The sequence below is a fragment of the Hipposideros armiger genome, unplaced genomic scaffold, assembly GCF_001890085.2.
Source record: "Hipposideros armiger isolate ML-2016 unplaced genomic scaffold, ASM189008v1 scaffold_65, whole genome shotgun sequence".
NCBI lineage: Eukaryota > Metazoa > Chordata > Mammalia > Chiroptera > Hipposideridae > Hipposideros > Hipposideros armiger.
This window is the reverse complement of record NW_017731415.1, coordinates 2979227-2995177: the sequence shown is the minus strand read 5'-3', so window position 1 is coordinate 2995177 and position 15951 is coordinate 2979227. Positions and strand designations below refer to the sequence as shown.

Sequence of the window (15951 nt, the reverse complement as noted above, 5' to 3'; positions counted from 1 at the left end):
GCACAACAATCTGAGGAAGGGGATGGGTATGATCCAGAGGATGGGGCTGGAAGAGCAGGGTGTTCATTCCTGGCCCTTCGCGGCAGCTCCTGCTTCAATGGAGAGAGGTATATGCTGTATTCACAAGGAGGAAGGGGGAACTGGTGTGCGGAGTGACTGAGAAAAGGGCTGGGGTGGCCAATGCTATATCTGATGCTGCCCAGGTTGATAACCTTCATAAGGCCTGGGATGTGACTTTTCTTTGTCTAATGGATGGCCCTTTAAATGTCATTCTCAAACTGTAACTCTTCACTGCCTACTGGTTTATCATCTGGGCTCTTGCCTAGGGGACTTTGGCTGGCTTCCATGGAGAGCTCATCACTGGCAGGGCTGGTGACCCTGAGGATGTTGCAAAGGTCCCATGGGTGGGAGGAGGTTGGTCACAGAGGAATTTCTACCCTCCATCAGGAATTTCTGGTCATAGGTAACAAACATCCCAGGGTGGTGTGGAAGAGGCCTGCCGCAGGGGTTGGTGCTGTGGTTCCAAGATGGCAGCTGCCACCTTCACTGAGGACCTCCTGGCAAGTGGTGGGGATGGCCCAGCTCTGGGTGTGGCTGCAGCTTCTGTCCCAAACATGGTTCCCAAGCACTTTACCAGTAGCCCAAGCCTATGTACTAGCCTTGAAATGATGAACTTAAACAGGTGGAGTACAGATTAGTAGTTACCAGAGTTTATGGACAGAGCAGGGAAAGAGTGAATGTAATTATAAAAAGGTAGCAGAGGGAAGGTCTTTACTGAGACTGAATAGTTCTGTATATTGACTGTAGTAGTTACATGTATTTATTGCACAGAAACACACACAAACAACAGACATGTATGCAAATAATAAAATGTTTGAATAAATTCTGTGGGTTATAACACCATCAATTTCCTGATTGTGGTGTTCTACAGTTGTATAAGATGTTGCAATTGGAAACAGAGGGAAGGGCACATGGGACTCCTCTATTTTTGCAACTTTTTCCAAAAACAAAATTCCATGATTAAAGAAAAAGGAAAAGACACAGTAAAGCAGCTGGGCAATGCCTAGCACTCAATTAACACTAACACACACACACACAATGAAAATTTAATCAGGAGTCATAGATCATTTTAAAAAGCAGAGAAATTTGTCAAAAAATAAATGGACTTGTTATAGAGGCATTCTTGGTTGTCAGCTGTGCTAACCAACTACTTGGAAAGTTAGTCACATTCCTTCCTTGTCATGGTAATGACAGCTGGATTTTGAGGAGGGATATACCACAGTACTCTGCTATAATGGCCATTTCTGTACAACTTTCTCCTCTTAAATGTGTCATGACAATGGCCTTTTCATGCTCTTCATAGAAAGTTATTTCATGTTTATTATAAATAAATACATACACACACACACACACACATATATACACACACACACACACATACATACATACATACATACATACATACATACATATATATATATATATGGCTGAGTATAGCCTGGCCCCAAAAAGTAACCAGATGATTTTAATATATTCCCCTGAAAAAAAAATCATGAACAGTTCAAGTTCACTGATACCTATGTAAAGCACACACCTGGACAACTGTTCAGTTTACATAAGCTTTGGCCTAAGCACGTCAGAATTCTCAAATGTTAGCTGTGTTAAAGTTGACATCTTCTACACTATTTTCGTACAGAAAAACCACTTCTGGGTTATACATTTCATATTTATACACTATCCTAAATAAAAGTGTATGTATTTTAGCCAAACGTTAATTCAATGTCAAAACATTCCAAGGAAAACTGTACATTTGGAAGCCAATATGATTTTTTTTTTGTAGATCAAGTCACCAATTAAAAAAAAAAGAGACATACTCTAAGTCAGGCAGTGGTTGATCAAAGTCATGGAATTCTTCAGGTAAAGTGATGGCATTGTAAGCAGCTTCTCGATTTTCCTCAGGCAGGTCAACAACCCCTGGAAAAGAAATGGGAAGCTTCAAGGCCTGGCTACATCATAGATTATCCAGGGATCAAGGAAGGTAAAGTCAGTATAACTTCCTAAGGTTATGTTCTAGAAGGTTGATAATACATGCAGAGTACCCTTGAAGTACAAGCAATTCATTTTTCTGTAATCATAAGCTATACTACTTGCTTTACAAAAAAAGGTCAAAGCACTAATTATGCACTAAGCTAATAAGTCTTTAAAAGGACATACCAAATAGAATACGTTTCTTAAATAAGCATGAAATTGATGAGGAAAAGGAATGATTATAAACAAGTACTTCAAATGTTAAGAGGAGTTGGTAATTTTGGAAAAAGTGAGCCTAAAAGATTTTAATTTTCTTTATACTTTCCCAGTTTTCAAACCGTCTATAATAAATATGCATTGCTTTAAAAGACAAAAATTTAAAAAGCATGTTATTTACACAAAATGCACTTAGTAGCCACGTGTTAGAAATTATTCAAGTATCCCAGCCTCTGCCTAAGTATTTTATTTTTAAATAAAATCTTAGATCTCAAAAATTTCACTCTTCATATAATAAAATAAATGGAAGTAACAGACTATAACTTCAATATAAACTACTATATAAGGCATCTCTCCTATACATTTAAATTAGAATAAAATTTCATCAATGCTTTAAGAAATTACAGAATGATATATGAATTTAGCTAAATACTCAGTAATTACCTATACAGATAGAAGTTTGGTTGCTAGAGTCCAGCTTTAGAACCAATTACTACCTGAAACAAAACAACAAAAAACTACAGAGAACATTTAATAAAAATTCTTAGAGAACATTTAATAAAAATTCTCAACAACTTAAGTTAAAAATTACACAGGTATAACAGAAGTAAATGTTACTCCCTTGAACCACTCACTGTCCAGCTGTGCCCTATTTTGTAGGGTCCCTTATAGTGAAATTAAAATAAAACAAAACATGCTGATCTAGAGTATGTTTTAGCAGTGTTTCACAATGAACCTGAGAAACTCCAAAATTAAAAAAAAAAAAAAAGTCCACAATACCTGGCCGAAAAGCCATCTTTATCTTAATGAATGCTTCATTACAGTCTGCAAGGAGGTATTTGGCTTTTCTGTGATAGATTCGAACTACTCCCAGTAAGAGATGTCCTGATGTTCGGAGTGCCATCTTCACCTTGAATAAAACAATATTAATCTAATTTATAAATTTAATTTTCTGGTTTTAGAAGTAATCATACTTCAAAACTTGTATTTTGTGCAATTTATAGGCAGTTTTTACTTTATCTCTTCATATTTTTTATCATTTATTTGAAATTACCTCATCGTCACCTATATTTCTCACTGCCTTTCCCTGTAATCTCCCTAAGTACCCCCAAATGATAGACTAGCAGTAATTCATGAATTAACAGATGTGAAGGCAGCGATGATGCAGGTACTAAGGTGTCCATGGATCGTTGTCATGAGCACACTAACAAGTATGTGGCACCTTGGGTGGCTAATCCAGAGCAAAGCCACTGCTACTTGCTGGCTAGCTGAAATGATTTTGTTTGGGAACGGAATGTCCCCAGCCTCGAAGGATGATTGATCGTCTCTGTCGTCTCTGTTAATGTTTGTCCTTGAGTGGGCATGTAACCTAATTCAGCCAAAGAGAAGTGTAAAGTATGTCAGAGTTTCTAAGAAAGATTTTCCCATTAAAAAAATGCCCACCTCTTCCTTCTCCCTTTGCTGCGTTGTGACATAGGTAGGGCCTGCAATCACCTCGTAACAACGAGGCCCTAAGTATGAGACAAAAAGCCAACAAACTAAGAACAGTGAGTCCTTGGTCATCACTGAACTGCTGGAATCAATCCTAAATCTCGCTATTTCTAAACTTCTAATTAAGTAAGGCTGTTCATTTCCTTATTGTTTAAGCCGCTTTTCACTGAGTTTTTATTACCTGACTGGAAAGCATACTGGTAAAGGATAATGGTACCCATCTTTTTCATGAGAAAATACACTCCTCATCCTGCTTTTGTCCAGGTAGATCGTGATCAATACTTATGTGGGAAGAGACACAGTAGTTGGTAAAAGAATGAGAGAAATAAAAAGATCCAAAATTCCTCTGGCTATTATAAGGAACATTTTTTGAGAGAATAAGACAACATGAACTCAAACTCTCCCAGGTCGTTTTCCAAATCATACCATAAAACTTAGTAAATTCAAAGGTTGCAAAGAACGTTATTAAACATTTGCTTAAATTCAGATTAGTAAATTATGTTACTTATAAAACAAAACGTTATTTTTAAGTTATATGTGCACTCTCTATAGAATCTAGGGATTCCATTTATAGTGATTCTCAGGCTCTATATTTATGGCCACTTCTTGTGACTTGCAGCATAAATTACGAAGTGTACTGCTATCAACTGTTAGGTGTCTAAAATTATAATAAATTTGTGATAAAATCTAGGACTTTTCAGATGATAAATCTCTGATATGAAAAATACCACCCTATTAAAATATTGCTCGTTAATGGAAAACAAGAATCTACTTTTATGATGTTGTCTTAGGAAATGTAAAATTAATACTGACTGCACCTTCACTTAAGAAAGAAAGAGAAAAAAAAAAACCCTAAAAACACCTTTGCTTGCCATTGTCTTGCCCAGAATTAACCTTTTAAAGTGATGTTTGGGAAAAGGCTTTGTTTTTGGATTAGCCTGGTTCAGTTTAGCTGCTAGCTCATGTTAAGGGTAGGTATAATAAAAGAACACAGGCTATATATCCAGGGAAAGCTCTGCAGAGGTTGCCAGTGGTTGTGCCACCCAGAGAGAAGGGAAAGAAGGCATGCAGCTGCAACTAAGCTATATGCCTGACCTTGCTCTCAACACCTAAACCAACATTTCCCCATACTAAGAACTACACACCAAGAGCAAACATTAGAAATGTTCAGGTCAGTTTACCCTGTGGATATATTTATCACAATAAAACAAAATCAATCAAATAAAAACCCACTTAGAAATGGTTCTTAAAGTAAGCTTTTCCCTCTCTCTCTCACATTACACTCTACAATCTTTTACAGTATTCTTTACCTTGTGTGTGCCTTACTTTTTGGCTGTTGGTGTGTACACCTTCATATATCAGATTATCTCATACTCTTTTGTAGTGTCCCTAACAGACTACAAAGTACTCTGCACATACTATGAAAAAATCTGTGGTCCTTTTAAGCCAAATCATGTTCAATATTTGCTTATGGATGTTAAAGGATTAGCCACATACATCAATTTCAAGAAAGGAGCTAAATTTCTCCTTTTCCATTCCCTTATCTTGGTAAGCATACCTAAAAAAGTAAAACATCATGTTCCCATACAATTTGACCAGCAGTATAAACCGGTACAATCTCCCCAAAGAGGAAATTGTAAGACATATCAGAAATATAAAAGAAAAATTTCTTATCACCTGGCCCACCAATTATATTCCTAAACATCAATGTTAAGGAAAGACTTACGAATGTGAACAAAAGATTTCAAAGGCAATGTTTACTAAATGGTTATTTTTTAAAAGAAGAAAATAAACTATAATCCTACCACCTGGAGAAATCTTTAATATTTTGGCATGCCATCTAGGCTTTTATGTGTGCATGCTCATCATTTTTCTTTCTGTGTATATATAAAAACTGCATCACATTGTTTTGTAATGAGACTGCATTTATGAAAGGCTCTGTTCGTAACATTATCAAAATTTTTAATGCCTGCATTGTAGTATCAATTAAAATTAAAAAAATTAGAAAAAAATATGGATTATCAAAATACATAAACAAATAAATCACACATAAACTGATCAATTACAGGTCCATAATTCTTTATCTGGAATCCTAGGGGCCAAATGTGTTTGCAATTCAGAGGTTTTCGAATGCTATAAAGGTAATAGAGTGCATGTGCCGTATATTAGACATTCCCCGGAGCATCTGGAGTAGCCGCCCATAATCCTACACATTAGTATTTCTGTAGTGAATTTATGAGTATTCAAATGATCTCACTTCAATTTTGGTCAAATCTGTTTCTGCTTTTGGTATTTAAGTTCTGTGATTAAAAGACTATGATACTGTACAATGCAACCATTAAAAATGACAGCAGAGCTATGAACAGAGCTTTTTCTGAATGCAGTCGTTACAAAACATATTAATGCAGTACTTTGTGTATATGCACAAAAAGGGAGAAAAATTATGTATAAAATGCATGCACAAATAAGTCTACAAGGCGTATCAAAATGCTAAAGGTTGCTCTAGGTGGTAGGACTACAGGTCACTTGTATTCCTCTGTAAAGTTTTCATTTTAATAAAGTTTTAAAATTAGTGCTGTCTTCGAAATAACATGATAGAAATGTCTTTAAAACCAATAAATTTCACTAGCTATAACTCTAAAACCATTCAAAATTCCACATACGGACAGAAACTATAATTTACCCTAATTCAAAATACAAACTTTCACTTCCCCACATAACTTTTCAGAACAAGTCTCAGCAACATCACTGCTTTATTCCTCTGAGAACACCTCGCTCTTTTGGCAATAAAGGACACTCTTATTTATTTAACACATTGTGCCAGCATTGTCCGAACTGCCAATTATAAGAATAGCTCCCAATCCTGGTCCAGACAGTTGTGACGTGGAATGTTTTCACAATAGGACATTAGTGCATGTATGTATAAATACAGGTCAGGAAACGAGCTTTAGAACACAGATGTTACAAACACACACACACACACACACACACACACACACACACAAATTGTATTGAAGGACTTCCTTTATTTTGGTTAGTCCTTCGTACATTTTTGAAGTCGACATGTCTGTTCTTCCGTGAAATGCTAATGTTAGATGTAATTGTGTCTGTGTGTTGTAAAGGCCCTTTCTCAGCAACACAAAACCCCCATATTACTCTAAGTTATATTATTTGTAAATTCCAAGGGTGGAAACCACTGCTTCGGAACAGTTTCGGAAGATGTCAATAAAAGCTCCTCTAGGAACAGAGTACTCAGTAAACAAGGCAGGTAAGGTTAAAGGCATACATGAAGCTTCCACTCTAGTGGGAGACAGACAGTAATGAAACATTTAGGGGAAGAAGCACAGCAGGTTAAAAAGTTTTGAGGTGGGGAAAATGCTTGGTATCTTCAAGAGTCAGCAAATAGGCCTGTGAAGCGTAGGTGGAGCAAGTAGTATGGATACTATTCTGCTAGGTGGATAAGACAGTTAGTTAGATCTGCCTCATGCAACCTTTTCCAATTAATGGGTCTTTATTTTGAATATTTTGTAAATTCCTGAGTGAGGAATACCCACACAGTTATTTTAGTACAAAAACGTCTAGAAAGCCAAATACAAAATATTTGGGTACTGCCTGACTATATGCTTATCTAACAATAAAACAGGCAAATGAAAATATCTGCATATTTATAGATTTTTTTTAAAGGGAAGAGTATCAAACTGGAATTCTGAATAATCTATGGATTCTCTTTGCTTCTAATATACATAGATGCCTACCTAAAAAGTTGTTTTATAGAATTGTATTTTACATATCAATAAACAATCGACAAAGGAGATAAAAATATGAGCATCAAACATACCTTTGGTGAGATGATACTCTCCACACTGCTCTCTAAATTACACTCAAACACGTGGGCTTTGGTTAGCTTCTTATCCCAATGGGCCGCTAGCCAAATTTTGGCCAGAGGCCCTCTTTTACTGAGGACGAAATGTGCGTAGAACATTGTTCCGGTTGACTATGAAACAGGAAGAAACCTGGAAAGGAAAAAAGTTAATATAAATACCATGAGAATTGAAATATTTATCATAAGAAATTTGAAAATAAATTTTCTATTCTTATTAATATGAGAACTATGAAAGGCTTGAATTAAACATAGGATGCATTAAAAAACAAAACCTACTGCTTTAATTTGGGGAGGACAAGATGACTCCAAAATAGTAAGAGCTGAAGGAAATGGGACAAAAGAGCCAAATCACTTTCATGTCTCACTGTCATCTTAAAATAAAGGTGCTACTTTTTTAAAAAAGTAAAAATTGTCTCAGAAAACTCTTATTATTCTTTTTGAAATTCCATAAAGTGTTAATTACATTCCTATCCTGATTACTGACTATGGAAATAGTCTGCTTCTGGCCAAAAGCTAGAGAATATATTCTTCACGGCAAGAAAAGATTGGCCAAGAAGAAAAACACTCAGGCACAAATATTAATTTACTACACAATGGAAGTAGACACTTCCATTTTTAGAACCCCATTAAAAACTCAGAATCTTGGCTTTGTACAGTAATTACTACCTCATGATTAGCACTGTGCTAAGCATTTCATAGTCCATCAAGCAAAGACGAGTAGGTGGGTTGGTGCCATGATGAGAAGTTTAGAAATGCTGAGGCTTAAAAAGGTCAAATATTATATATACAGTTTTCTCAACTCAAGAACCTGAAAAGCACTTGTCTACTTATAATTTAACAACTAAATTCAGGACAATGAAACAACATTTATCTTATGACTGAATAGTCTTAGTAGAAATACAAGTATGTTATTCACATTTTTATTTTCTTTCAGCAATCTGATATAGTAATACATAAGAAAAAAAGGCAGCCTTAAAACTCCAGGTTGGAGAGTATATTAACTGTGTAAATTGCTATTTCCCGTATTTTATTTTCCCCTTTTCATAGATTTTTAAAGTCTATTTGCCAAGTGAATTTCTATCTTTTTTTAACATGTCCATGACTAGAATAAGATATATGTCATGCTTTTACAGAAATAAACTCAAGCACACCCATAACACATGAAAAGTACTTAAAAAGTTTGCAAAAGCTTTTTATTTTGAAGTAATTATAGATTTACAGGGAACCCCAGAAATACTAGAGAGGTCCCGTATACCCTTTAACCATGTTTCCCCAATGACATCTTACGTTAACTATAAATCAATATCAAAACCAGGACACTGACATTGGTACGTGTGTGTAGTAGTTATTTGATATCTTATCACGTGTAGATCTGGGTAACCACCACCCAAGCAAATAAGATACACAACTATTTCATCACCACGAAGATCTCCCCCTCTCTACCCCTTGTCATATCTATTCCTTGCTCGGTACCATTCCTAAGCCCTGACAACCACCACCACTCTGTTCTTTATCTCTGATTTTGTCATTTTGAGAATGTTGCGTAAATGGGATCATACAGTAGATGAGTTTTATAGAATGGCTTTTTGGACTCAGCATCATGCTCTTGAGATCCATCCAAGTTGTTGCATGTATCAATAATATGTTCCTTTTTATTGTTGAGTAGCAACCACAGGATGGACATACCACGATTTACTTAGCCATTCACTTGTTAAAGGACTTTTGGTTGTTTCCAGGTTTTGGCTATTTCAAACAGAGCTGCTATAAATATTTGTGTATGGAGACTTTTAGAGAACCTAAGTTTTCATTTCTATGGGACAAATGTCCTGAAATGTGATTTCTAGGTAGCATGGTAAGTGTACGTTTTGTTTTAAAAGAAACTTTAAAACAAATTCTATCAAAATCCTACTGAGATTTTTTTTTTATAGCATTGACAAGTTTTTTTTTTTTTAATTTATATGGCAAGGCAAAGGAACTAGAATAGCTCAAACTATTTTGAAAAAGAATATCATGGGAAGAGTTAGTTTACCCAATTTCAAGACTTATCCCAGAATAGATCTGCAAAAATAAATCCAACTGACTTTTCAGAAAGATGCAAAAGCAATTCAAAGGAAGAATAGTCTTTTTAACAAATGGTACTTTAGTGATTCGCCCTCCATGAAGAGGGCGAGGGGGGAAGAATTTTTACCCAAACCTCACTCATTATATAAAAGAATAATTCAAAATAAATCACAGATTTAAATGTTAAACTTTTAACATTTTAACTATAAAATTTTTAGGAAAAAAACAGGAAAAACCTTTGATACCCAAAGCTTGGTAAGAATTTTTAGACAGCACACAAAGAACATGTCCCATAAGAGAAAAAAAACCCTATAAACTGGCTTTTATCAAATTAAAAACTTTTGCTCTACCAAGGAGGGCACTAGGATGCAAAAACAAGACAGAATGGAAAAAATATTTGCAAACCACATATCTGACAGGGATCTGGATCTAGGATATATAAGACACTCTCAAAAGTTAAGAGTGAAAGAAAATCCAATCACGAAATGGGCAAAGAAATGAGAAATTTCACAGAAGGGAATATACTGATAACAAATAAGAATAAGAAAAGATGCTCAACATCACTGGTCATTAGGAAAATGCAAAGTAAAACCCAATGAGGTATCATTGTACACTTATTAAAAGAGTTAAAATAAAAATTAATGGTAACACCAAGTGCTGGTAAGGATACAGAGAAGCTGCGTGTCTCATACATTGCTAGTGGGAATGTATACTTTCCTTTGAATTAGCTTAAAAAAAAATCCAGAGTAACTTTACTCTAATTTTCATGTTTTTATGAAGAGACTACAAATTTTAAAACTTTGCTTTTTGTACTTGCAATTAAAAGCTGTGCCTGTTCTTTCCAATGATGTACAGAAAATATACATTAAATGCATCACAGGCGAGAGATTAACTGCCTGTCACAAATGTTTGGGAGAGCAGGGGGTGGTGGTGCATGAGTAATTCAGTCAGGTTTGCCTCATCTCCATTTTCCATCACAGCAAAGGATCCTGAAATTCTCATTCTCTGAACAGATGCTTATAGGGGATCGTTAATTTGCTAGGAAATTTTTCTCAAAAGAAAAAATAAAACAGGCTTCATTAATTGCCTAATGTTGTGAAAACACTTTGTCTCAAATGTGGTTAAAAACAAAACTACGGAATACTAAACTAGGAAGAATTCAGCTCAAACACTAAGGTAAAGAAGCATTAAATAATAACACCTCAAGTGTATGCTGTATCCCACTCAGCAGTATTTTACAGATCAAAAAATAGGATTCCCATAATCAAAAAGCGCCTCCTATGTTGCAAATCAGCGCTTCAACCTCAAGCCTTAAAGTTTGTTAGCACAAAAATTAAGCTGCCTCTATCGTATTATAAATAAAATCTACAGGATTTGGAGGAATCCAATAAGGCAGCGTGTTCTTACAAACATAGTCACGGTCATACACAAGTCCCAAGTTTCACTACGCAAGAGAGTTGTGTTCCAAATGAAAACTCCTATAATACTGCCTGTTGCATGACAACTACCGTATTTGCCGGCGTATAAGACGACTGGGCGTATAAGACGACCCCCTAACATTTCCACTCAAAATACAGAGTTTGTTATATACTCGCCGTATAAGACTATCCCCTCTTCCGCACACCTTCCACACACCAAATAAAAGGTAAAACAATATCAGATTTGATTTCAACATTTTAATTTATATTCAAATGCTTATGACATGCAGGAAAACTGTCACAAGGCTGTATGTAATCAAACATATACATAAAACAGTGCAAGTTTATTACCGGTAAACATACCGGTAATTCACTAAAGAAAACACACTCTATAGACTGGTACCGTAGATTTTGCGAGTGTGGTAAAATCGCATAACAGCAAAATCGCATAACAGCCGAGCATACACCCAGCAGCGCTGCTGATGCCTGAACGGTATGTGGAATGAAGTGGGTGGGCATCGGGAGGCCACTATGGCACGGGGCAAGCACTATGGGCAGTCTATCTGAAGTGTACCTGGCGTATACGACGACCCCCCACTTGGAGGCATATTTTTCAGGGCCAAAAAATCGTCTTATACGCCGGCAAATACGGTACTAAATACGTGCTTAATAAATAATGAAATAAAATACACCAAGTGATCTAATAATTGACATATGTAAACAATTCTGGCGATTTCAGAAATTAAAACACTTCTCAACAGGTGTCAGTAGCTCATGCCAGCATTTCAGCTGCTGCCCAGAGTACCATGCCTAAAATATCCCAGCTATGCCCAGGCAGATTCCTAAATGGTGCTTTTTTGGCATGGGATAGGGGGTAACTAAAGCAAAGTGGTGCTACAATTATTCTGGGAAACAATTAGCATGAGGAAATCACTCTAATAACTAAAGGAAGCCTGAGGCACAATGGTAGATCAACTATTGGCTTATATCTAAATAAGGAGAAATTGCAATCATTGTTGCCTTTTAAATCATTTTTTCTCCTAGCAATATCAAACTTCATCCAGTCTTAAAACATACAAAAAAGTTTGATTAATCTCTGCAGGTCCCGAAGACCTAAAATTCTGCTAATCCTTTACAACAGGTCTGAGCACAAAGCTTGCATTTGGTCCCACAGTTTGGCAATTTCATGATTTCTAAATTTTTTCTAAAGCAGTCAACAACTTTTTTCAACTGGTTCTAAAAATTAAAATTTAAGTCTGATGTGAAATGGAAGAAAGATTGATATTTGAGAACATAATCAGGAACGTAAAAAAAGCAGGGGGTGGGGGACATTTTCTTTAAGATCTTTGCAAAAAACCAAGGTCAAACTATAGCTCATGTTTCTACAATGCTGTTAGTCATTACAATATTTCACTCATGTGTTAAAAAGCAAGGCAGGACAACTGACTGTATAAACTGGTATGACCTCTTTGAAGAGCAATTTGTCAACATCTCATGAAAATTTCAAACACTCATACTTTCTCACACCAAATCTCACTGTCAGTAATAATGTCAAAAATACATGTGGAGACGTGTAATCATAACAAAATTAAAAAAAAATCTTACTGAGCTCTAAGTTGTTTATGTGTTCATCCTCTTCATGACAGTCCTATGAGATAAATTTATACTGGCCCATTTCACAGACCAGGAAACAAAGACAAGGAGACGATAAGTAACGTGCCAAATGGTCACTAGTATTTAATGCAAGTGGAACAAGAACTTCACAGTCCACACCTCTAACTACAACACTATGTTGCCTTGTCAGCATAACTTTTTAATAGCAAAATATTAGCAATACGGTAACCTACCTGGACGGCAATAATACACTTTTAATACAGCCATACAACGCAATTCTATGCAGCCTTAAACATGATGTATGTATTAAAAGAAGAGGGCTCTCTATGTAAATTACATGTAGTTGAATAAGCACAAATCTGTGGAGTACAAACGAAATTAATGACACTGGTTACCTTCGGAAAGTAGGTCTGGGAAAGTGAGGCTTACCTTTCTGTCTTTTTTTTTTTAACTTTGGGGCATACATATACATCACCTATTCAAAGTAAAAACTATTATATTGGGAGTCGAGACACAATCTTGCTTTGCCATTAACTACCAAGTTTAGCTGCTTAATCTGTGCAGTTCATTTTCCCTAACTATAAAAACCGGGAAGGTTGAAAATTCGGTGATATACTATCTTTGGAAAATGTCAATACTTCAGGAAAGAATGGAACTATCTTTTTGGAGGGCTGGAGGAGTGTCTCAGTGACAGGAGGTGTTTCTAACCCTGAACACTACAGCTCCCCTCTCTTCTGGTACTAACACTCTTTGAAGTAGAATTTTTTACAATCAGACAGTCCTACGTTCAAATTCACCTCCCTCCTTAGTTGTTTTGTAATAGTTAAACATTATTTAACATCAGAGTCTCAGCTGTCTCTATAAAATGGGAATATTTACCAAACAGAATTATGAGAATTAAATAGAACAGCATACCTAACAGTGCCACTGTAGATGCAAATAGGAACTTCGGGGGAAAAAAAAAAAATCACAACATATGCCATCAGCATGATTCATGCCTAACAATTCTGACATTAAAAGACACAAAATCTTTATTTCTCAAGAATTAGAAATTCCTCTTCTGTACCAATCTATAAAGAAAAAATTTCTCAGAATTTTTGTGTTCCACCGAATAGGTAATAAGGAAAGAAAATTCTCAACTTTAAGAATACTATTAAACATATTCCACTCCAGGTGGAAAACAATTCTAGAGTGTACTAATGTACTGCCTTTATAAACACAAAAAAGGTAAATGAGGGTCACGCTCTACCAATTTTATTTTTGACTTGTGTATAAAAAACACTATGTCCATTAGGTACTAAGTGACTTGCTGTCACCTCACCTATCTACACTGTTAATTTAATCACTGGATATGTCTGTCATATGTCTCATCAATGTCTTTTCAAAAACAATTATTAGTTAACTCCAACATTAAACCAAGAAAGTGAATGACTCTACAACTTCGGAAAGCTTCTCCAGCCAGTCTCCAAAATTCTGCAGACTCACATAGCTCACTGGCATTTACATTCATTTGAAAACAGATAGGAATTGTTTTTCTGGAATTCAGTGATTCTTCTAAACCGTGTAACAAGGGCAAATACTAACTTTCGCTTGCAAAGAGAAGTCAATAAACACAATCCTTTTTACCAGAAACCCTTAAAGACACAGGCGCGTCTTTGAACGCTGTAGACAACCTAACAAATCATAAGGTGGCCCAACTCTCCAGCATTTCCTCCTTTCAAATTTGAAGAATGCCGCTAAGTCTGGCAGCACAACTCAACAGTGTCACTCCACGCTCCCACAGCAGACCATTCGCAAAGCCTTTCACAACGGGGCGGGGGGGGGGCGGGAAGACACCGAGCATTTGTCAGAAAACACACCTCCCCAATACGTCTCTACAACACTCAATATCCTTCATCATTAGAAAAGTCCCGGGGAAAACCAATGATGCTAATTTCCTAAGAATCCGAAGCAACTTCCTTTGGTCGCGTTTTCTATTGGTCTGTCCAATATTTAATATTCCCAACGTGAAGTTTTTCCTTTTCTTAAAAAAAAGGATGAGGAGCAGCAGTCCCTGGCGAGGAGCCCGCCGCCGTCCTCCGGCCCCACGGTGCCCGCCAAGGCAGGGGGTCCGCGGGTCTCCGACCCACGCCCCCAAGCACGGCGGATGGTGGCTGCCCCTCCGAGCTGGCATTACTGGCGCCGGGCCCGCCGCCGCCTCCGCCCGCCCCGAAGCCCGCGTCTTCCCAGACAGCCATTTTTACCCGAGGAGTAGGCGGCCCAGTCCCCAGAGCGGGCTCGTTCAAACCTCCTCCTCTCCCTCGGCGGCCCAAGGTTCCCTCCGCCTCCTCGGGGAGACGCGGCTTCCCGAGGGACCCGCGGAGTAACGGCTTTATGGACCGTGGGATGGACCAGGACCATTTGTTACGGAACAGGCGATGATGCGGGCCCAGGCTGCGCGGGTCCTGGTCCAGGGCAGGCCCCGGACCAAGGGGCCTGGGCGGGCGGCGGGGCTCCGAGAGTGGCAGCGCGGCCCGCGTCGCAGGGCGCGGCGAGTGCCGCCTTCTCTTGCTCCCCTGCTCACCCGAGTCCGGCGCCCCGAATGCAACACGGCGGGGAAGGGGTGGGGGGGGAGGGAGCCCGAGAATAAGAAGGGGACCGCCGATTATCTTACCTCAATCTCCGCCGGGAGTTAGGCGGGCTGGGTGGCCTGGGGAGGGGAAAAGGGTCGGGGGAGGGGGCGGGGAAAGGGGGGAGCCCTTGCGAGGTATAGCTTCGGAGCAGCTCCCGACGCCGCCGCAGCCGCCGCCTCCTTTCCGATTCACTCAAACAAACAAGATGGCTGCCGTTACGCCGCGACTCTTCCTGCCGCCCAAATCCTCGGTTCAAATCGGCAGGATGTTTACGGTCAAAATGGTACCTGTGCGCCTGCGCAGCTAGCGTAAGACCCAGAAGAAGCGACGCAGGCGCACTGACCATTTCCTTTTCTTTGGAACCCGCCCCCTGGTTGTACAGCCCCGAACCGAGCAAGCGCAAGGGTGATCCTCTGGCTAGAGGGTCTACGAGCGTTGTCAAGCTGGGACGTAGCGCACGCGCAGTGCTTGCCAATGAAGTGATTTAAGTTTGGCTCTCTTGAGTTTGTTTTAAAGGAAAGAACTGTCGGTGTGCAGGTTTGTGTGCCCCTGAGACAAAAGTTTATTTTAACGGTTTTTAGCGACGAAAGTAACAAAACCCTTAATCAAGTCCCATAAAATGTAGGGG

The 15951-nt window shown here is 38.1% G+C and overlaps 1 protein-coding gene across 2 annotated transcripts in view; it reads right to left on the bottom strand.

The window, feature by feature from the left end:
- Positions 1-15557, bottom strand: part of RAD21 (RAD21 cohesin complex component) — a 30220-nt gene extending 14663 nt beyond the window's left edge. The window contains exons 1-4 of one of the 2 annotated variants that reach the window (XM_019642131.1): positions 15365-15557; positions 7574-7748; positions 3025-3154; positions 1875-1974 (exon numbers count right to left, since the gene is read on the bottom strand). In XM_019642131.1, the coding sequence (XP_019497676.1) occupies positions 1875-1974; positions 3025-3154; positions 7574-7717 (374 nt within the window). In that variant the 5' untranslated portion in view covers positions 7718-7748; positions 15365-15557. The remainder of the gene's footprint in view (positions 1-1874; positions 1975-3024; positions 3155-7573; positions 7749-15364) is intronic. The other variant, XM_019642130.1, reaches the window with a different exon arrangement.
- Positions 15558-15951: the final 394 nt, after the last annotated feature.